The sequence below is a fragment of the Eublepharis macularius genome, chromosome 4, assembly GCF_028583425.1.
Source record: "Eublepharis macularius isolate TG4126 chromosome 4, MPM_Emac_v1.0, whole genome shotgun sequence".
NCBI classification, from domain to species: Eukaryota; Metazoa; Chordata; class Lepidosauria; order Squamata; family Eublepharidae; genus Eublepharis; species Eublepharis macularius.
This window is the reverse complement of record NC_072793.1, coordinates 42,967,545-42,990,705: the sequence shown is the minus strand read 5'-3', so window position 1 is coordinate 42,990,705 and position 23,161 is coordinate 42,967,545. Positions and strand designations below refer to the sequence as shown.

Genomic DNA, 23,161 nt, shown 5'->3' with positions numbered 1-23,161 from the left:
AAAACTTTGCAGCAAAGTAGGAAAGATTGGAGGAAAGCCAGGAAAAACCCAGGAAGTCAACGAGTACAGCATAATGCTGTGGGGAAGCAGAACAGCACTGTACCCAGGGCAAATAACCCATGCGGGAAAGGTCTTGGGCAGCTGCAGTTCCTTTTGTACATGAGGATGGGGATCAGGCAGTTCTTTGTCCTCCAGCATGTCTCCAGCCCTGCCTCTCCTGTGGCTAGCCTTGGATTGCCACGCACAGCGACTTTGCATTCTGGTCAAGGAGGGGATGGCACAGACACACACAGTGCACTTTACAGCTTACGTGCTGAAACTGAAGCTGGAAAAGCTATAAGGGCTCTGGAGTAGGTGGTGCATAAACAGTGTGATATTATGAATACAGATTAGAACTATTTCTACAAGGCCTGGCAGAGACATCCAGCCTCCTCTGTAAAACCCACAGACCAACAGGCGTGCAGTTCAATTCCAACCCAGAGTTGCAGCCTATCCTACAATGTCACAATTCTTGACTTCTGGTTCAGTCACTTATGGGAAAAGATGCAGCTAGGCAGAGCAGGGAGCTGTATGCAACTTCCAGCATCTAAAAGAGGTGAGAAGGAAGGGAGCTCTCTGTAGATGTATATCCTGGAGCCATGTGTTTGACATCAGGAGCTTCTGAGCGATTATCCTACGGGTGTTACATGCCATTTCTTAAGTAGTGTGGAGCATGCGTCTACAACCCACATTTGTTCTAATCTTCCCCCAAAGACATATGCTCCTGGTGGATTCTTCAGGCACAGTCTGGTCTGTAATGTTCCTAAATCTTAGGATTTTTTTTCTCCCCTGAAAGTTGGCCTTTAAGACTATAAGAGGGGCTGTTCATAATGTCTGCTGAAACAGCGGCAACAAAAGTTAGGGAATAGCAGAGTTTTGCAACCAAGTAATATGTATGTTTTGCATTAATTAGCCTTGTAGTTTTGTCCACTGGAAATATTGCACTGGAAATCTTTGCACTCTTGTTTCTAGGCTTACACCATGCTGAGCACATTAACCTCTTACAGTACAGCAAGATTGTTTTGTTAACTTTTTAAAAAAGATGCTGAATTACTTGCTGAATATCACGTCCCACTCTTGTATGATGCAATTGTGGCATCACTGCAAAACCTGGCTATGGACTGCAACTGTGGGGCAAGCTTTCAGATTTTCCCTTCTATCTTTTACTTCCTTCATGCTCCTTGCTAGAGAGTGTGGGCCTGTTCATATCCAGTCCTGGGGTCATGATGAAAAAATTTAGTTCTGACATATTGAGGCTGCTGTGCACATAACACATGCTCCCTCCTTCTGTCAGCCTCCACACAGAGAGAGAGAGAGAGAGAGAAAGCGAGAGGGAAAGTTCATCTGTTCATCCCAGAGCAGGATTCTCACTAAACGGAACACAAGGCTTCCTTTGATATCAAAGGCTCCCTTTTTATATTAAGCATCCTTCTTTCCCAGTGATGCATCTCTCTCCGTTCCTTTTGGTCACTGAAGCCCATTTGCCTTCTATGCTCTCTACAGTTTGCGATCTTGCACACCGCCAGCTAAGTTTCACTGTGATGTTTTGTTTCAGAGCAAATCTATATTCTTAATCCTCTCACTCACTCTCTTGCTACTTTTATTAGTCTCTCTCTCTCTCTCTTTATATAAAAACGAGATATTGTTACCATAGTAACTCACAACTTCCTGATATCGTTGTGGACGATAAGAACCATGCTGCCAGGCTTCATAGCTTTGGGACCATGCTCTGAAGGCTGAATGTTAAATGCCTTTCTAGGACTTGGGCCAGCTCTACACAAGAGATGTGCATTTGGATATTTCCAACACACACACACACACACACACACAAATACCTTATTGGTATTTTTCTTATATATGTGGGTATCTGGAATATTCAGAGTGATATTTGGGTTTTCAAGAATACCAGGAATTGGGTCCCCGAAAATTCTGGAAATTCTGGAAATGCGGCTGGCATTTTAAGGTTCCTGGGTCTGTTTTTCTTCAATTTTACAGGAGTCTTAGGCAAGAGGAGGGAGGCAGCATTCCCAGGCAGCATTCCCATTCCCACTAGAACTGTCTGCTCAGTCAAGATGATTCTTTCACAACTCTGGTCTGCGCCTTGGATTTTTGCCGCCTGCCTGGGAAGGACCTCCTTCTGTTTTATGCCTAGACATCTATATGACTGGTTTGCCCACAGTGGACTTTGGATTAAAATATTATTTCAAGTTGTTCTGTGTTCTTTCTTTTTGCCTAGGGGGGTTGTAGTCTTTTTTCTTTCTTTCTGGTTCTTTTAAAATAGTTTTCCTAGGTGTGGTTTTGTGCTGTTTTTAAAATCGTTTAAAAGGCTTGTGCTGTTGGCTTTTAAAAGAATTTTTAACTGATTTTCATTTTCTCTGTTTTGAAAAGCTTTTTAATTTTTAAAGGGTTTGTGTGCTTTTTGGAGGGGTGGGTCCTAATCATTACTGTTTTTTGCATTCTTCTGGCTCTGGTTATATAGTTGTCTTCTACTGTTGTTTTGAAGATATTTCTGTGTTTTGGGGGAGGAATGGTTTGTGGAGATTGGGGGTGTTGGTTTCTTCAAAATATAATCGTTGTAGCAGGTTCTGACAATAAACCCCCGACTGTGCTCCTGTGTGCTCCAGAATGCTTCCACGTTGTGCTGGGAATGACATCATTCCCAGTGCGATGCAGAAGTGTGAGGTTGTGCCAGGGGCCAATTGGGTAAAAAGCAGCCCCAGTGCTGTGAGGGTACTCCTCAGAGGCAACCCTCCCTTCAAAACTGGGCTGGAATTAATCTTCTCCTCAGAAGATATAACCCCTCTTCTTTTTGGCTTGAAAGAGAGTCTCAATCCACTACCCAGTCACTCTCACCAAAACACACTCCCAGTTCTCTGGTGCATGTGTAAAGTGTACTTCAGTTTATGCTGCCACTTAGGTCATTTCCACATGCATTTAAAGATACAGCACACTAATAGAACACTAGTGATGTCTCCATTTGTAAAATGGATGTGGGCTGTTTGGCTTCTTGGGGGTTTTTTGGAACCTTTTCTGGGACCATGGAAAGTGTGTTCCCAAAAAAGCTGCCAAAAACCCAGAAGCCAGATGGCCTGCAACCATTTTGCAAACTGAGATGTTTGGATTCATGAGGAAAAGCCACCAGCATTCGGTGAGTGGACCATCCCTTTAAGGGCATGTGGAAATGGCCTTAGATTCTGAATTCTTAGACAGAATTCTTCCTCAGGACAGTAATACTACAGTTAAGGCAAAGGAGTCTTCTTCCTTAACTCTAAAGGTGAACCTGTCTGACTTTTCTTGTCAGACTCCCTGACTCCAAATCCTGCCAGAAACCAACTGACTGCCTTCAGACCTGTTCTAACTGGCCAATCAGAGAAGAGGGAGCAGCCTGTCACTCAAGCTCTCTATTCTAGGGAACAGTTAACCCCTTCCGTCACAGCTCTCTTTGCTTTACTGCAGAAACCTGCTGTTAAGTGTAATCTGTCTTACATGTGGAGACACAATTGCCTTGCACTTGTAGGAGAGTTGAACACTTCACACAACATTTGAACCTGCCCCCCTAGCACAACACATGTTTCTCTTTCTGACTGAGCACTGAGCAATGTTCTGGGTAGGGTGGGGCAATAGGTGTTGGGCAGGGTGGGAGGGGCCAAAGCACTGTGCAAGATGCTCAGAGAGGCCAACATCTCTGCTTCCATCAAGAAGCAGTTAATGGCATCAGTAGGCAGGGATGTCTCAATGGGCTTCATGGTGACTGATGGTAGAGCAAATATTAGGATAGTGGCATAGGTTTTGGACCTGAAGTGCACTTACTGCATCACCTACCTTCTTCACTTGGTTGTGAGGGACACCCTGGGTTTAGGTTCAGTACAGAATCCCATATTTGATGCTGCAACCCGTGATTTGCTCCAGACCTGCTGGAATATCACAAGTCACTTCTCATGAAGAATTAAGGCTACCCATCTGCTGTACCAGAAGCAGGTGCTGATAGGCATGCTAGAGCACCACCTGATCAGTGATGTCAGCTCTTGGTGGAACTGCACCTGCACCAAACTTGAGTATCTGGTGGAGCAAAAGAACAGCCTGGACAAGGTGGCCCTGGAGGCCACTACTGTTCAGGGAGAGAGACCACTCAGCAATGAGGAGTGGCTGACTCTCTCATAGATGGTGGAGGTCCTTAAGCCCTCTTGTCTGACATGGCTCTTGTCTGACATGGCAAGCCTGGGTCTCTCTTGATCCTAATGCCTCAAGACAAGCTGGCTGCCTTTCTGGACCCAGGCACAAGAAATTCAGACATTCTTCCAGTAGTACATGCATTGGTAAAGAAGCTACAAGGGAACATCGAGTCTCACCTGTGACCTCTCATGAAACATGTGTGACATGCACATCAAGGACAGCCTCACCAAGCACATTGGCCAGCTTATCTGCTCTGGACAGATGAGCTGTATCTCAAAACTTGCAGAATCTACAAAAGCACCTACAATGAAACTCATGCATGTTGTATTGGGGTTGTGTTTCTTCTTTAGAAGGGTGGAAGATAACAGAAGAGCTAGTGATGAAGGGCAGTTCTATTTCCTGTGAGCCAGTGATGGTATAGGCTATAAACTGCAGAGAGGAACTCAAGTGGCTTCAAACCCCTTCCTCTCACTTTCTGAGGCCTTTCTTGGGGGAGTGATATTAGTGCATCTGAGTGAGTGTATTGCCAGGTCTGGCTGGCTATCCTGGCACTGGCATACCAGGTCAATTTGGCTTGGATCCTCTGGTTTGACAATGGTTCTGTTGGGCTTACCAAACTGGCTCTGCGTTCTGTGGTTTGATATTAATTATTTGGGACTTGTTGGTTCTGTTTGCATTTGGAGGCTTTTTGACAATAGTTGCTCTTCTCTATTTGGCTATTGACTTCTTTTGCCCTGGAGAAAGCACGGAATCCGCCCCCCCCCCTCATAAAAAACAATAGAGACAAGTAGGGTGGCTGGGGGTACCTTGGTCAGAGCTCTATAGAATTGAACCCCTTGATTTAATTTGTTTGAAACCTGTGGAATCTTTAGCAGACAGTCTGGACTAGGTACTCTGTACTTTGGGTGTCAATTGCTTGAAAAACAGCCACTCCAGTCCTCCAGATAAAGTCATGGGTCCAATTTTTTTTTTTGAAAAAAAAATTCTTTTTTTCAAATGCGCATCCCTACTCTGCATACCTCAACTCTCGAATTCCAAAAAGTGGCCAGCTGCTGCTTTAAAAATGTGCAACCACATTTGGGTTAAAGGGGGACTTTACAAAGGCCACTAATCCACTGAATGCACTGTCCCAGTTGGATTATTGGTTCAAGTTAGGCATGCTGTGCACTTCAACACAAATACAATCATCAGGAGATCATACCTTGCTTGAATTCTCTCAATTAGATGAGAAGCAAGTTCCTAGCAGGTTCACTTTTATGCTTTTTTGGCAAAATTCATTGCACGCACAGTACCACGTCAAGCAGCTTTGTACCAGAGCATTAGCTGTTTAGTCATCGCAGCTTGCAAATGCCCAGATCAAGAACTAAATGGTCAAATTTATCAGAAAAGAGATAGTAACCCCCATTGTAATGGTAGCTCCAGTCATTAAACTCACTGACTTGTATAAAGCACGGAATCTCACACAGTTCATCCCCTCTTTGTACCTGTACAGTCAAATGCAAGTAAATTGACTGGATTTGGTAAATTGCATTAACTACTTTTTGAACCTGTGCAGCCCATCGTATCTACTTAAGAAATGGTCAGAAGAAATAATCACACAATTAGTTGGGTTCGTGCACTGAAATACCAATGTTTTAAGTCTCAACTCAAAGATCTCAAACTGATTTTTAAAATTCTGCTATGTGCACTTTTAAAAATAGGAGGTGGGAGCAGCAGCAGACAGGTCATGGGGGCAATGGCAGTTGAGAGAAAGTCTGGCCATCACGCAGATGGCCATATCTGAATTCATTTGGACACATCCAAACAGCTGCCGATAGGTTCCAGCTCATAAGCGGCAACCCAAATGTGAGCGGATTTATAGGTATTTGGGCATGCCTAATTCAAACCACAGGAGATTTTTTTACTCAAAAGATTCTTATTAATCTGTGACAGGACACCTTTCATTTATAGAATGAGAATTCATTTTTAGACTAGGCATACTGTGTATTAAATTTAAAAAATCAGTGAAAACTGCTAACCCCCCAAAGTGTCAGTGCTCTAAATTCCACACATCCAACCCACCCTAACTCTGCCCACCCAAGATTCTTCCTGGTTCAGAGTGTAATTTTCAAGATCATGCTCGCTATTACAATGCTTAAGTGATCCTGAAAAAATCTCTATGACTCTGACCATGGCAGGGTGCTTAAATGGAGTAAACGGGTACCTTATTATTTATTTAGTGAATACATCCATTATAAGCAGGTAAAGGCTTTTGAATTTAAAAATAACAGTTCTTATTCAGCTTCTAACAGTAATGATTCACAGACAGGATAGAACTACATATTACATGTAGTTTTGTGATTATCCACCCCCCCCCCCCGCCTTTTCAATATGCAGCATAGGGGCCGTGGCTTAAAGGGCCAGATTGCCATGAGGAAAGGGGCTTTACCCATGCCATTTTGCTGCTGAAACTAACTACCCCGACTACCTTTCCTACTGCTTCAGAAAAATTACAGGTACCCTACATATAAAAAGTTCTTTTCTAACATTTACAAACGTATGAGTTCAGCAATAAAGTTATAAACCTTTCTGCTAGTTATGAAAAAATCTGCAATCACTTCTTTGACACCCTATCTGCAAACATGGCAGCCCAACAAGGAAAACTGGCGGAAGCTCTGCAGGTAGCTTTTCAAAATGGAATGCACTGTATGGAATGCACCTCTTGCCTCATGGCATCCTAGAAAGGCAAATGACGAGAGAGCAGGTACTCACCATTCACTCTGATAGATTCATATTTTATGGGATTTTTTGGGTAGAGAACACTCACATCTCAGTTGTGCTCAGTCTGAAGACCAATTTCCACAAAGCAAAAGAGAATCATGGATATTCCCTCACTTATCCATACACCAGATGGGGCATATATGTTTAAGCAATATTCTGCATCACACTTCCCATTGCTTGAGTGTTTAAGGACTTCCTGATCCATGGATTCCCATGGTTCTCCTTCCCCCCTACCAACTGCCTAATAAAATCAACATAAAAATAAAAGAAACTGATAATTTTATAGTTTTTAAATTATTCTATAACTTTCAATAAAACTTTTTTTTTTGCTTTACTCTAGGTATAAAGTATGTGACAGAAAATAGCTCATCTAAATTAGAAATCCTTCATTCTAAATATAACGTCTAAAATGAACAATTCTGCCTATCTGCATCAGTATAATGGTTTCTATATTCCACCTACCAAGAGCTCAGTCCTTATCTTCTATTATTTCTAAAATGCTTTTTGGAAAAAAGGTTAATGTTTGATGATGACGATGATGACGATGACGACAACGACTATATGGACTGTTGGCCAGCTCTCCACTTTCAATTATGCGTTATGTTTTTTCATTTTTTAAGGTTGCCCAATGGCATGCCTATACAGATTGGACTCGTGCAGTTTTTTTAGGTCTTGTGCCTTCTTAACATTTGTTCTTTTAACACTTGTTAAATCATGACCATTTTCTGTTAGGGTTACCAATAGGGTTGCCAGGTCCAGTTTGGGGAATTCCTGGAGATTTGGGGGGTAGAGCCAGGAAAGAGTGGAGTTTGGGGAGGGGAGGGTTCTCAATGGGGTATAATGCCATATCCTCCAAAGCAGCCATTTTCTCCAGGGGAACTGATCTCTGTAGCCTGGAGATCAGTTGTAATTCTGGGAGATCTCCAGCCACCACCTGGAGGCTGGCAAACCTAGTTAGCAACTTGCCAGGAGAAAAATGTACTGGCCCTTTAAAAGAGGCTTAATGTGTAGAAAAGGGTAGCTGAAGCTTTTCATGGCTGGAGGTAAGTAACCTCACCTGGTATTTGCAGCAGATCAAACTGATATTAAAGAAACAGAAAGAGGGACCAGTTTAAAGTTGGGAATCATATTCCAAATACATTCTGGAGGGAACAATTTTGGGCTTGAGGCCTTGATCCATTTAGACACCAGCTATTTATGACTGTTTTTTCCTACATGGGCTAGCATTGCTGTGTAACAGAACAGAGCTATTCTCTCATCTGCCAGCTTGGAGACAGCTGGCTTTGGCTTCAAGATCTCTTCTCCTTTATGTAAAGGTTAAAAGTGAAAATATTTCCCTTGCATTTGGTTGGACACATTCATTAATTTGTTTTTAAAGATCGAGGGCATCTTCTGCTCTTGTTTTGCATGCAGACTGAGCTCAGAATATGCCCCCAGGTAGAAGGAGTTGCTGAAAACAGCATTTTGAGTATCCTGACTTAAATGGCTTATTAAAAGCCTTTCCCAGATATATCAGGCTGATCCAAGGTCTAAGATATTATGTGCCGCATTCAAAGCTGGAATCCTGTAAATAGGTTGTCCTTCAGATGCAAAGGTACCAAAGGGCTGACATGTCTTTCTCAGAATCTTGACCGTCTTTGGACTATGCTTTCATATGCCCTGGAAGGAGAGACTATGACCTAGGAATGATATAGCCCAAGAAAATATCTAGTATGTACAAACAAACAATTAGTATTGTTTCTGCTACACAGTGTGCTGAACTCCTCCCAAGAACTTGTGTTCACATGTCCTTCCACACTTCAGTTTTTTACTGTTAAGTGAATATTACACTTCTTAGAAGAACTTTGCAAAGGAACAAGGACACCTCAATGGATTACTCACCACAAAGATCACTGGCACGGAGGTACCACTTGGTTTAAGCCTCCCTCAAGTATTGCTAAATTATCTGAAATAGCAATGACATCATTGCACCACCCCCAGAAGCGTGCATGCGCAAAGTGCACTTGAGGAGTTTAAAAAAGGCGACTGCCACGTTCTCTCCTCCTGCTGGGAGGGTGAGAAGACCTGGCAACTTTACCACTAATCTGATCCAGCAAGACTCTTCTTATCTGTTGATATGTGAACTGGAAATGCTCAGTTCAAATTCACCTCAGATTGGAACTCTCCCTTTATTAAATAACTATGCTCAAACCACTGCCACCCCTCAAACTATACCATGAAGATAATAACGCTGACATACTTTACAGAGTTGGTATAAAAATTACTGAAAGAATGTCAAGTATTTGATGTCTTAGAAAAAGCACTGTGTAAACACTAATATTATTAATATTATACTAAAGAAATGTAGTGTTTGGCTTGAACTACCTACTATTCAACAAAGGGAAAACAAGAAACGTTACCTTAACTTTGCAAAAATAGAAGATCAGCTTTAATGCTAAGATTGAACAATTAGTGTCTCAGTGATGGTGCCAAAGGAATACTCATAGATAGACCAATTAGAGAGATTTCTTGTAATGTTAGACTTAACGTGTATTACATCTAACTCACAACAGCAAATGGAGAATTCCCTAGATGGCCATGTAGAACAGAGGAGCCACTTCCTCACAGGAGACTTACTGCTCACATCCATATGTTAGACATGCTGTTTCCTGTGCAATCTACAATAGGGATGTGTGAAATTTTCCATCATCATTCCCAGCTCCATAGATTTTTCTGCCTTCCCAAACACTGGTATTTGAATATACAGACTTTGCACAGATAAAAAGATTTTCAACATTCTCCAGTGGTTCTTTTGCATATGAGCACCATATGTTCAACAGTTGTGTGCATCGTTCCCCACTCAAAGTGCAGACTGGCTTACTACTGTCTACAGTGCTGTGAACCTCATAATCGTTCCCCATGTAAAACACAAAATAACTTGCTGTTATACAATTGTCCAAGACACCTTCTTCATTCTGTGCAATTGGCTTAATTGTGCAACACCTGCTTCTTTTTCGTTTCTCTTTTCTTAATACAATAGCTGTTTGGAAACCTATTGCGTTGTCTAGAACATTACAATGGCAAATACACAATTTTTGCTTTAGGACACAAAAATCCTGGGTATTTAGAGAATTCCTGATCTGCAAATATCTCCTTTCCATTTTTTTCTCACAACAGCTAATGTTAGTGAAAAAAACATTAAACAGCGATTTCAGCAAGTATATGTTCCTAACATACCTACTCTGCAAATGAATGAAATAGCTAAATTATATATATAGCCTCTCTCTCTCTTGATGATGTTTTTTTAAATTGTAGTTGAAGTCCAGGACTAAAGTCCCAGGACTTTTCCTGTCACCAGATCTGATCCTGGGTATTTAAACCTTGAAATAATCTGCAGTGCCAGTGACCTTCTCATTCTTCATCTTTATTAAACTGAACTAATTTTCACATTCTTCCCAAAAGTCTGTTCCTACACTACCATCATTTATTTCTTTGCCAGGCACTTGAGAGATTTTTACATCTCTCAAGTGCCTAGCAAAGAATTTTTCATTTTTACATCTGAGAGCTGCTGTAGCACAGTGGTTAAGTGGTTCAGCTGTGAATCAGTACTGGTTTAAATCCCACTACTGCCATGAGCTCAGTAGGCGGCCTCGGGCAAGCCACTCCTCTCAGCCCCAGCTCCAAAGCTGTATTGTGGGGATAATAATAACAGTAATTTGTTCACCACTCTGCATGAGGCACTAATCTGTCTAGAAGAGCGGTTTATAAGTGTAGTTATTATTGTTATTGTTATTGTTATTCATACATTTGTACAACACTTGATGTCTCATCTCTTGATCCCTCTATATTTGAGAAGCCACAGCTGCATATATCAATTCATCTCACTAAAAAGCATTGTGTTTGAAGCAATGTGAACAGAACCAACACACAATCCAAGTGACCCAAAGGGTACCAAACCAATGTGGAGTGACAAAGTGGGAGAAGATAACAGGTCTGGTTTGTGCGTCTGGTCACCACCTGCACCAGTGCCAGTCTCACCTGGGGCCCAATGCAGTCTACAATGGCACCTGTTGCTGCCCACCTTGCACAGCAGGAAGGAGGTGTGAGTGCTTTCCCCATGTTGCTGCTGTTGTGTGGCAATCTAGGACAGCCTACAGAGGAGCTTCCTCTTGCAGCTCACCTTGGACCTTGCTGGAGTGGCACAGGAGGAGGAGTGTGCTTTCTCCTATCTCATTTCTCTCTGGGGATCCCGGGTGGGATGTAGAGATGCTTCCTCTTGCAGCCTGCCTTGGACCTTCCTGAGCAGCACAGAAGGGAGTGTGAATATCTTTTGTGTCAGTGCCAGAGGCCACGGTGGGCAGCAGAGGTGCTTCCTTCACCCCTCCTCCACTTTGGGCACTGTCAGGGTAGCAGTGGAGAAGCACACTGGAGATGACTAAATAGGCTGAGCCAGCCCTGAATGTGAAGTGATAGAAAAATTCTATCTGCAGTGTGTGACCTGGGATGGTTCATTCGCACAAGCACATCAACTCCTGATACTGCAATCATAAAGCATGATCTGATGTGTGAAGTGCCCTTTAATTCCACTCTGCTGGTCAGTGTCTTGGTAAATAAACACCTCTTAGAAGAATCCTGCAGCAAGTGGGTATTGTACTGTCTATTGACTGAGGTTTTTTCCACACATAATACTTACAGATTAGTGTCTTCCCAATCAGAAACAAACTGCCATCTTGTTGTAGCTCAGTTACCATTCTGTTTAATCTCTTCTCTAACTCAGTCAGTTCCTCCCCACGCAAAAATCATGTGAGTACTGCTGGACTCTTAATGCTCCTGCTGTTCTGCATGAAGGACTCTCCTCCATCACTGCGTGACCTCACCTTGCTGATCTGTTGCTCCTTCCAGGTGCAAGCAAAAAGAGGCAGGAGGCATAGTACCCATGTTCTCTACGCGTGTGTACAAGCAGCAGGTCCTTCCAAAAGAGTGCCGCTCTAGAGAGCCTTACAATCCAGCAGGCAGGGCTCCATGACACACCTGAGGGCCCCAGTCCATGAACTGAAGGCCATTGACATAGAGGACTTTACCATGTCTATTTTTTCCTTTGCACAGTCTCAGATTTGGACTACACATGCAGCAGAATTAGCTGGCAATGTTGAAAGAATTCTGAAGTGGGAAAATGACTTTATGATTTATGGGTGAGTTTTCCCTGGCAGGAGCAGAACTACTTTGTGGAAGTCACAATTTTCTGTATGAAAACTTAACAAAGAAAAAGGGTCAAGAGAAGTCCCTCTCCCTCATCCAATGCTTGTCTTCTACACTGCTGCATTTTATATTATATATCTGGCTGTATTTTATATTTTTAATACTCCCAAGAATCATAGAATAGCATATAATGTGTAGCTTTATCCTCAATCATCAGATCTTCTGTTGAATAGAATTAAAAGTATGGAAGATGTGTCTTTTTTAGCACTAAGGGTGTGCAATAAATGAACCCCGTTACCCAAATAGGAGGTCTCCTTAATTGGTTGGTGGAATTAGTATTCAGGAGACAAGCAAAAGGGGGTAACTAGGAATCTCCACCCATGTTTATGGGGATTATTCCTTAGTGAACTCTCAACTAAATCAAGCAGATGTTCAACAGAAAAGGGTTTTTTTTAATTAAAAGAGAAATAAAAAGGCCAAATATACACAGTACACATACAAGGCTAACTAAGAGGAAATTAGTGAGGAAAGGGGGAGAAAGCAGTTTCTGGGAGGGCAATATTTACCAGTCTTGAAGAGAAGAGGTCCACGGAAACAGCAAAACAACCAGCGTTTCACGGAGAGAAGATGAGGGAAGAGAAGGCCCAAATGAGTTTGGTGGTGTGTAGATGGGTCCCAGAACCAGTTTGATATAGTGAGCCAGTTTCGTGTAGTCGTTAAGAGGGGCAGGACTCTAATCTGGAGAACTGGGTTTGATTCCTTACTCCTCCGCTTGAAGCCAGCTGGGTGACCTTGAGTCAGTCATGGCTTCTAGGAACCCCACCCACCTCACAGGGTGATTGTTGTGAGGATAATAATAACACACTTTGTAAACTGCTTGACTGGGCATAAAGTTGTCCTGAAGGGCAGTATGTAAATCAAGTGTTATTATTATTATTATTAACACACACGCACAGCACATGGCTGGGAAGCCCAATTATAAGGCAAAATGTTCCCTGGGGCAAGACGATGTCTTGCTCCAAAAACAATGGCTTAATGGTTTGTCTGGAGGTAGAACAATAAGTAGAGAGAGGTTTGATGGTTTCTATCTGGGATAGACTATAGGTGAAAATATTGCTTAACGATCTGGTAAGCACTAGACAGAAAGAGCTATCAAGTAAGCTGAAGAGCTTTGATTAGTGTAAATGGGTGAGGGGTCGTATAGAAGGCATTGATGAGCTTAGACAGGGGTTTTCTTAGGAAACCTCATTATCTCTGTGTCTCTTTGGGGCATGGAGGGGCAGTCAGTCAGTCAACTGCCTCTGACTCATGTTCTGGTAATTTTCTAAGTTCCTGCCCAGTTGGCATTCACTGTGCCTTGGGCCAAGCAGGGACTTGGACTTACGCATGTGAGGAAGGGGTTTATGATATTTCATCTCTATAAACTACCTTCTCAGTGTGAGGAGGGAGTCTGACTGCTAACACCCCCACATCTGAGCTTCCTCCACAGTCCTGTTCTACACATGCAGCAGAATGAAATGAGAATGGTGGTAGATGTTCAGAGGTGGGGAAATGGGCTGTACCAATTCAGACTTGAAATGATGGATCACATTTATGCATAAACAATTCCTTGCAAACAGAAAACTATCCAAACAAGTCAGGAGCAGGGCTAGAACCTTTCTTCCTGATTTGCTAGTTTCTAACTTACAGGCAGGTTTTTATGTGGACAACGTTTCAAAATATCCCCTCCCCCCTATTAATACTCTGAAGCAATATAGACTGTTTAGGATTCTTACCACTTCATTTTAATGTAACAGTGGACTGGGCCTTATTCATTTCACAATGATAATCAATCAACAGCACCACACAGCAGCGTTCAAAGTATTCAAAGATTTACTACCACTGAATGTGGAGGTTTCTTTTAGTCACCATGGGTAGTAGCCACTGATACTCCATGAATCCTCCATGAATCTGTCTAATCCCCTTTTAAAGCTGTCTATGCCTGCACCTATCATTACATCCTCTAGTAGTGAGTTCCACATTTTAATCATTCATCATCTAAAGTAGCATTTCCTTTTCTCTGTCCTGAATCTACTGCACATTGACTTCATTGAATGCCCTTGAGTTCTAGTGTTATGGGAGAGGGAGAAAAAGGTCTCTCTCTCCACTCTCCCTACCCATGCATAATTTTATAAACCTCTATCATGTTCCCCCTAAGAGTCCCAGAATCTTCAGCCTTTCCTAATATCCATGGTGTACAACTCCCCAATCATCTTGGTTTGCCCTCTTCTATATTTTTCCAAGCTTTGCAATGTCATTTTTGAGCTACGATGACCTGAACTGCACCTGGTATCCAAAATGAATCTGTACCACAGATCACTACAGGGGTATTATAATCTTGGCTGTTTTATTTTCAATCCCTTTCCTAATAATCCCCAGCACAGAGTATGCCCTTTTCACTGCTACAGCATACTGGGTTGACATTTTCATTGAGCCATCCACTATAACCCCGAGGTCTCCTTACCCCTCAGTCTAAGCAAGTTCAGAATTCATTTGCATATATCTGAAGTTGGGATTTTTTCCCCCTCAGTGTTCATCACCTTACACTTACCTACACTGAATTCCATTTACCACACTGTCGGCCACTTATTCAATTTGTGGAGATCCTCCTGGAGCTCTTCAGAGTTAGCCTTGGCGTGCAACTTCCCGAATTATTTTGCTTCATCTGCAAATTTGTCCACTACACTGCTCACCCCCAGATCCAGGTCATTTATGAACGAATTAAATAACACTGGCCTCTATACTAATCCTTGCAGCAGGACCCTACTGCTTACTTACCTTCATTAAGAGAACTGTCTATTTATTCCTACTCTCGGTTTCCCTTTTTTAAATCCAAAAATGTATTGAATCAAATGGGTGAGGCTACGAGGAAAGTGCACATTTCCTCCTAGTATTCCATAGCTAGTGGCCGAAGCCCCAAGAGTCACAGCCGCAGCCCATGTTCCTTGCATCCCCCGATAGGCACTCTTGAGCCTTCAGCACTTGAGCTGGTGACTGTGTGCATAGCCCCACTCATCCTGGATAACTGTCTGCTTAATTTAGTGTTGCTTTCGCCTGAAGGAGCATCCTTCTGTCAACCTGGCCTTTCCTCCAGTGGGCTGGCACAGAACAGTTGAGCAACCAACACAGAGAACCACCGTCTGAGCATGACTGAACACCGTGGTGATTTTGTAGCAACCTGGACATTTCACATCCATGAAGTAAGAGTTAGATCTCTGGACCAAGTGCCTCTTCTTATGCTTCCTCTTCTCCTCTTCAGGAGAGGGATGCAGGAGATCCTTTGCCAAAGGCATGTTTTCAGCTACTGCCGAAAAGAGCATCCCCACAAGTCATGGCATCTTTGAATACCACACTTTACTCCTGACGCTCCAGACTACTCTATAGCAGCCTCATTCCTCATAATCTCAGAAGGGGCTACCTGCACTATCAGAGAGGTTTATTCCCTTTTTTAAAAACCTAATTTGAGCCTGAAGATTATTATTTATTTTATTACATTTGTATTCCACTCTCCCTGAAAACCAGGCTCAGAGCAGGTCACAGAGGAAATACAAAACAGGCAGCATAATAATTAAAACACTTCAGGAAAAACATTGTGGCATTCTAATTGCACAATCCCTCTATATACAATAAACCTATGGTGGCAGGTGGCAAGCTGCTTGATGTTCAGCAGACCAGAGGAGACCATAGACCCCCCCCCACCAGTGGGAGGCTGACTGAGGGAGGAGGACACTCGCCTCAACCACCACATCCCTGGTGGAACAACTCCACCTTGCAGGCCCAGTGGAAAGATAGTAAATCCTGCCAGGTCCGAGTCTCTACAGATAGAGAGTTCCACCAGGTCGGTGCCAGGGCAAAAAGGCCCTGGCCCTGGTTGAGACAAGATGAACCTTCCTGGGGCTGGGGACTGCCAGCAGATGATGATCTGCCAAACAAAGGGCTCTCCAGGGAATATATGGCGAGAGGTGGTCCCGCAGGTATGCTGGTCCCAGTCCGCTAAGAGCTTTTAATGTCAGTACCAAGACCTTGAACCTAATCCAGAATTCCGCTGGGAGCCAGTGCAGCTGCTACAAAGCCGGTGTTATATGTGACCGGAATGGAGTCTGGTCAGAATGTGTGCCGCTATATTCTGGACCAGTTGCAACTTCTGGAGTAGGGACAAGGGTCTAGCATAGAGCAAGTTTCAGTAGTCCAACCTGGAGGTGACCATTGCATGGGTGGGTCAGCAAATCATGGTTAACAGTGTTGAATGCTGGTGTAAGATCTAACAGTATTAGCAGCACCAACCCGCCCCAATTCAGATGCCTGCGGAGATCTTCTGTGAGGGAAACCAACGCTGTCTCTGTCCCATGGCCAGGGTGGAAACCAGACTGGAATGGGTCCAGGACAAACGAGTCATCCAGGAAAACCTGCAGTTGCTCCACCACTTCCGGCTCAATCACCTTGCCTAGAAATGGGAGGTGTGAAACTGGGCAATAATTGGACAGGTTGGTAAGGTCCAAAGATATTTTTTTCAAGGGAAGTCATGCCTCTGCTCCCTTCAACACTCCAGGAAACACCCCAGAGCTTAAGAAGAGGTTGACAATGGCCTCCAAGGAATCCCAAAGCCGTTGGCACTGGCCTTCACCAGCCACAATGGGCAGGGGTCCATGGGACAGGTGGTGGGCCTAACCCCTCGCAGGATCCTATCAACTTCATCTGGAGAGAGCAAGTTGAAGTGATCTAATACAGATCCAGAAGATGACCAAGGGGCTCCAGTTCCCTCACTATCTCAACTGTGGTCAGCAGGTCATGGCAGAGAGACAAGATTCCACTTCATGTTTCTTCACTTCATATTCCACTTCACAGGTGACTCCTATTAAGCATGCAGGGATCTGCTCTCCTAGTAATTTCAGACTTCATGGGAATTTATCCTGTTAGTGCTGAACTACAGATTATAATTTCACATTTTAAGGAAGTTATACTGGATACAGCGCTACTACTAGAAAAAACAAGTTAAGGCAGCTGCAAAAAATGCTTACTACAATTTCACTCTAGCCTGGAAGATGGCTTCTTATCTCAACACAGCTGACCCAGCCACCTAGATCCATGCTACAGTTACATCAAAACTCGACTATTGTAATGTGCTAGACATTAGTCTCCCATCTAAGTTAACTAGGAGGCTCCAATTAGTGCAAAATACTGTAGCTCGACTGTTAACGGAAGCGAGCAGGAGTATGAGCATCACTCCCATCCTACAGTAACTCCACTGGCTACCTGTCAGTTACCATGCTCAATTCGAGATATTGGTTATTACATACAAAGCTCTTCATGGCCTTGGCCCGACATACCTACAGGACCACCTCCCTCCCTATGTCCCTCCACGGCAGCTTCGTTCATCTGAACAGAGGCTCTTGCAGGTACCATCTTGCAGCACATGGGCAAAATCAACAGCAGCCTGTATATGGGCTTTCTCTGTGGTGGCCCCTACCCTATGGAACTGCCTGCCTGACGAGGTTGGGAGAGCCCCCATGCTCCTGGCTTTCCGCAAACAATGCAAAACCAAATTATTCAAAAAGGCTTTTTTTTTCCAGATAGGAGGGTGGTATTGTAGGGAGGGGGGTCTCAGATGTTTCATTAATGAGTTAGGAACTATAGACTTCACCATTATGCTGCCTTACATACTCTCTGTTGCTTTAAATATGTACTCCTATATACTACCTTTGTGTCATGTTGTTTAATGCCAGTCCTAGAATTGATTGTGTTCTGTTTCAGCACTTCTTCAGCCCCATACTGGATCCTTACTAATGCTATGTCTTTGTAAACTTGTATTCCTTTACCCTATGACATTGTTTGTGGAAATGTTCTTGACACTGTATAGAAATACCTGCCCTTGTCCTTGCTACTGATAGTACTAATTTCACACTATGTAATCTGCCTTGAGTTACAGTGAGAAAGGTGGACTATAAATGACATAAATAAATAAAAATAAATGTTTATTTATAATCAGGAAGCAGAAAAGGAGCACTTGGTAGAAAAATTCAGAACACTTCCCTCTTGCTGTTTCTTTTCTGAAATTCTCCCTCTACCAAAATCAAAAAGAGTCCAGTAGCACCTTTAAGACTAACCAATTTTATTGTAGCATAAGCTTTCAAGAATCACAGTTCTCTTCGTCAGATGCATGGAGGGCCAACAGAAACTGGTCAAATATAGAGGAGGAGGGGGGGAGGCTCTATATTTGACCAGTTTCTGTTGGCCCTCCATGCATCTGACGAAGAGAACTGTGATTCTCGAAAGCTTATGCTACAATAAAATTGGTTAGTCTTAAAGGTGCTACTGGACTCTTTTTGATTTCGCTACTACAGACTAACACGGCTAACTCCTCTGGATCCCTCTACCAAAGCTGCTTTTCTGAAGAAGAAGCAGCTACCAAGGTTTAAACATATATACAGCTATATATAATGTGTAGTCCAGGCCTTAGTTGCATGTCTTTTATAACCAGCAGCAAGAACTTTACAGACCACAGCTTCAGTTTTACAAAGCTACCTTCCTCTTTCCACCTCCTACAACAGCTGTCAACCCCATATCTAAAAATATGCAGGTTTCCACAGATCCCAATCCATGCCAGCCGGAGAGAAAACAATTCAGGGATGAGATTTGTTAGACACCGGTCCAAGAGGCCCAAGTTGTTACTTTAGTACAGTGCTGAGAATTTTCAGTTTATACTGGCCTCCTTAAAAGAGCCAAGCTGGCTCAACACCCTACAGGACTATTAGTCTTTTGAGGTCACCTGATTTGACCTCTTAAAATAGCAAAAGGCAGGAAAAGTTTACCCAACAGCTCCTATGTCAAACTTAATAATCACTTGTGACTGAACTGTGCATCTTACTCTATTCCACTACAATAGTTATACTTCAAGCAATAGAGAATAAAGATTGAGTCACAAATGGAAAGCAGAGACTTCCATGAAATGCCTGGTTGAGGATGTGAGTCACTCTTTGAGAAGTGAAATGTATGCCGTAACTCCCTCACTCTGCATACAGTAGTTCTTGAATACATGCATTTTTGTCAGGTTGTATTCGTCATTTATGTCTTTATTTCATGTCTGTATTCTTTTTCTACAGACAAATAATAGCCCATTACTTCAAGAGGCTGGCAAAATGAAACCTTCAAGGACCATTTGAACATGTCTCAAAATGTCTGCCTGGCACTACAACAGCCTTCAGAAAAAGCAATTTTGTAATGGAATAACTGCAATGGCATGTGCAATGCAAACCCTTTAAGGAGCATACAGATATCTGCAGAGTATACAGAAGCCAGCGGTACTTTGCTGCTCCATTTTGATGCATTTTCTGTAGATCACACCAATGTGCTCATTTTAGTACTGAAGAAGTACAATGCTTACCTGGGTTGCTCTTGGAGGTGCGCACCGGTGTGTAGTGGTTTTTAGAGGATGTTCGGACTGGTGTGTTGTCTTTGGGGGAGGTATCTATAGCCGAGATAGTCTCTCTTTCACAGTGTGCTATGGGGATTGGTCCCTGCTGCCGGAGGATATCGGCCAGAGCCCTAGAAGGAAGGAGGGTAGATATTGCAAGGTTTTCATAAAGCAACATGTACAGCAAGCAAGAGTTCCTGAACTTGTCTCCATGAACAAGCGGCTGCTTTTTTCTTATGATGCTTTCCTGTGCATGTTCGGAGGGGAGTTAGATATATCCTGATCTATTCCTGCAATTCCAGTGTTGAGTCTAGCATTCAAACAGTGCAGAGTTGCTGCAGCCCGGAAAATCCACAACAACCGTAGTGCAGAGTTGCTCCATTCTAAGTTGCTGAAACTAATGCGTTTAGACTGCATAGGGTTGCACTTTAATTCACAAGTCCTTGCACACAGCTGGGATCTCTGCACATTGGCTTGTCATAATAATATTTACAGTGGGATGAAACAGCATACAGTAAGTTCTGAAGGAGGGGACCAAGTTCAAAATGTTTAAAAGCCACATGGTTACAAACTGCTTCCAATTTCTCCATCGCTTTCCTCTTAAGAGAAATGGAATTATGCAACAGCACTGCTATGTTGCCGTATTGTAGCAAATGCCAGCACCACCTTCAAAAAGCAGTCTGAAGTTGAACCCTTCGATTTAAATTGTTGCAGTTTAGCACATATCAGGACAACATTATTTTCAAAGGACCTTGTTTTTATTTACAAATATTATGATAATACTGGGTTTCCAACCCTCTTCCATTTTTACATAACTGAACAGCATCCAAAATGTTTTATCTTTTTAAAATCTTCATCCATTAAAAAAGCTTCTATTAAAAAGTAAAGAATGGCAAAAGAGAAAAAAAGGAAAACGTTGAGAGTACATTTGGACACACTTCACAAGCATTTGGATGCAAGGAAAGAAAAAGAAAGGGAAAGATAAGAGATCACTAAATTCAGAAATGCCAGATCATTTTGTAGGGGGAAAAAACTGTGAAACATAATAATGATTTTTCCCCCTTTCTAAAGATGCCAATTTTCATGAAAAGTTTTGAATTTTTAAAAAACCCAATGAGTAATATCCACTGAGAACTGGAATAGAGACAAGAAAGTTGTTGCCCAGGTTATCTATGGAAAAAACTGTAGCTGCATTAAATGCTGCAACAATAAGATGTTTCTCACAGTAAGCTCCCTTTGCAGACATTTTAATGATTTGAGCATGTTAGACTCTGCAGAACCCCAATGAAAAGAAACACTTGGATTACTTTCTTTAAGTTTCCAGGAGCTACAAAGTCTCTTCCAAGAGCCAGAGAGGGAAGGAATGGAAGATGCTTTAAAGTTGATATAATCTGACAAGCTCCATTCTTTCAAATGGGGAAACCTTGTTATTAGTGAAACTGGAAAACAATGGAAATATTCCTTTGCATTATTGTGATTACTGATGGTACTTCTCAGTCTTGAAAGTACCATATGAGAATAGCTCATTTAACTAAAGCATTTCAGTTCCAGAACCCTTCTGGGTTGCAAATAATTCCTTTCTTTCATCTACAAGGCACAAATGATATAAACAGAGAGTGCCAGTAAAGGTACTGAAAAAGATCCTCATTGTACTCAATGGTGTCCTAAGAAGGAAGACATGATTTATTATTCCCATTTTATATTATATCATACTAGATAAAATATTTGCAGTATGATGGTGTCCTGTGGTGCTGGGATGTGCCCACAGCAGGACAGAGAGATGAGAATGAATTGAAAGCATCAATTCTTTTGATGGTGTGTAGTTTAAATCAAACTCTACACCATAATAAAAAGTCAAATTCTATAATCAACTGTATATAAAATAAATTGCAAATAAATTGCATCCCAGTCCTGTGGTATGGTTTGTATACATTCGTTTACTTTTGCACAATCCATTCTACTTGTGATAACCCCAAGAGAACCGAAGACGTATTCCTGGTATCTGGAATTCCTTCCTTTCTCTTACATTCCACCTTTTGGCATGACATGCCCCCAAGGCAGCTTACAAAATGTTAAAACGTAAGTACAATAACATTAGTATAAACATTAAAAACACCACAACATGATAACCTATAAAACAGTCTAAACGGAGGATAAAATAAAAAGGTATAAAAGAATCCTAGTAGAGCAGCTAAAAACGTAATTCATGGGAGACTGTCAAGAAAAGGAAAGGCATCGCAAGTACATTTTGTTGGCCTTTAAAAATGGCAATAAGGTTGCTTATCAAACTTTTAGAGGGGGAAGGGAATTCTCGGAGCTGCCAGAGGGAAAGCTCTGGCAGGCATTGCCATTTGATAGACTGCACATTAAACAGGGGCTCACTAGAATATTTCATTATCTGGGTAAAATTATATCAGAGAAGATGGTTCTTCAAATATCTATGTCCCAAACCATTTAGGGCTTTAAAGGTCAAAATCAGAACTTCTAATTGTGCACAAAAACAAATGGGTAGCCACTGTAACCGGTGTTATACAATCCTGGTGGTGAGTCCCAGAAAGCAAATGAGCATTACAGTAATTTGATCTGGATGTTATCAACATCAAAAGATTACTTTTCTAGGAGGGGTAGCAGTAGGTATACCAGCCTGGGATGATAAAAGGTTGTCCTGGCCACTGCCACCACAGGAGCAAAGCTTGGTCAACAAGTACTCCCAAACTGAGAACCTGTGTCTTCAGGAGGAATATAACTCCATCCCAAGCAGGTTAAATCCCACAGCGCAGATCAGTAGAGCCCACAACTTGTTCACTGCTTTAAGATGCTGGTCCAGAGTCACTATCAGATGAAAATGAGCAGGATGTCATCCAGATATCAGCAACAGCAGAGCCCATACCTCCTGACTACCTATCCCAATGACTTCATATAGATGTTAATAAGCTCAGGGGATAATATGGAACTTTGTGGGATCCTATTTGCCCAGGGGATGAGCAACAGTCCCTTAGCATCACCTTCCAAGGCCTGCCCTACAAAAACGGACTGGAGCCATCCCAATATGGTACACCTAATCTATTCCAGGAATAACCATCTGGAAGGATATTATGGTTAATACTACTGAAAGTAGTCTCTACGTAACAAATCACTTTAAAGACCAATACAATCCTTCTGTTGCAGAGCCTTGTTTTATAATAGCAACACCCCAAGGTGCAGAGGCAAGGAAAGTTGCCCTTATTCCTCCCTGAAGTGGCTAAAAGCAGATCCCCTTCTGCAATGACACATAGCCAATGGTAGCTCCAAATAAGCCCCAGAGAAAAAAGGTTTAACACCTGGTTTCGTTTTAGAAACAAAAAACAATGTTGATACTTACTGGATGCTCAGTTTTGTATCAAATATTTAATTCTGCACATGGATGGCAAGATTATAAAAGCACAGGATACCCTAGTACACTTTAATCCTATCATTCTTCCAAGAAGATCAGGCACATTGTTCTCCCTTTCCCATTTTATCCTTACAACAATTCTGTGAGGTAGGTTAGGTTAGGAGACACTGAGAAGCTGAAGGGAACCA

At 42.4% G+C, this 23,161-nt stretch overlaps 2 protein-coding genes across 2 annotated transcripts in view; both read right to left on the bottom strand.

Moving 5' to 3' along the window:
- LOC129328250 (protein shisa-6-like) overlaps nt 1-23,161 on the bottom strand; it is a 341,453-nt gene that overhangs the window by 300,770 nt on the left and 17,522 nt on the right. The window contains exon 2 of the mRNA XM_054977190.1: nt 19,571-19,731. Coding sequence (XP_054833165.1) covers nt 19,571-19,731 — 161 coding nt within the window. The remainder of the gene's footprint in view (nt 1-19,570; nt 19,732-23,161) is intronic.
- Nucleotides 15,200-15,482, bottom strand: LOC129326973 (40S ribosomal protein S27-like). The gene has a single exon (XM_054975321.1). It carries the CDS (start codon nt 15,480-15,482, stop codon nt 15,228-15,230), a length of 255 nt encoding a protein of 84 aa, XP_054831296.1. The 3' UTR covers nt 15,200-15,227.

Bases quoted from the DNA above. Each gene is read 5' to 3' on its own strand.
- LOC129326973 (XM_054975321.1), bottom strand. From the start codon at position 15,482: ATGCCTTTGGCAAAGGATCTCCTGCATCCCTCTCCTGAAGAGGAGAAG.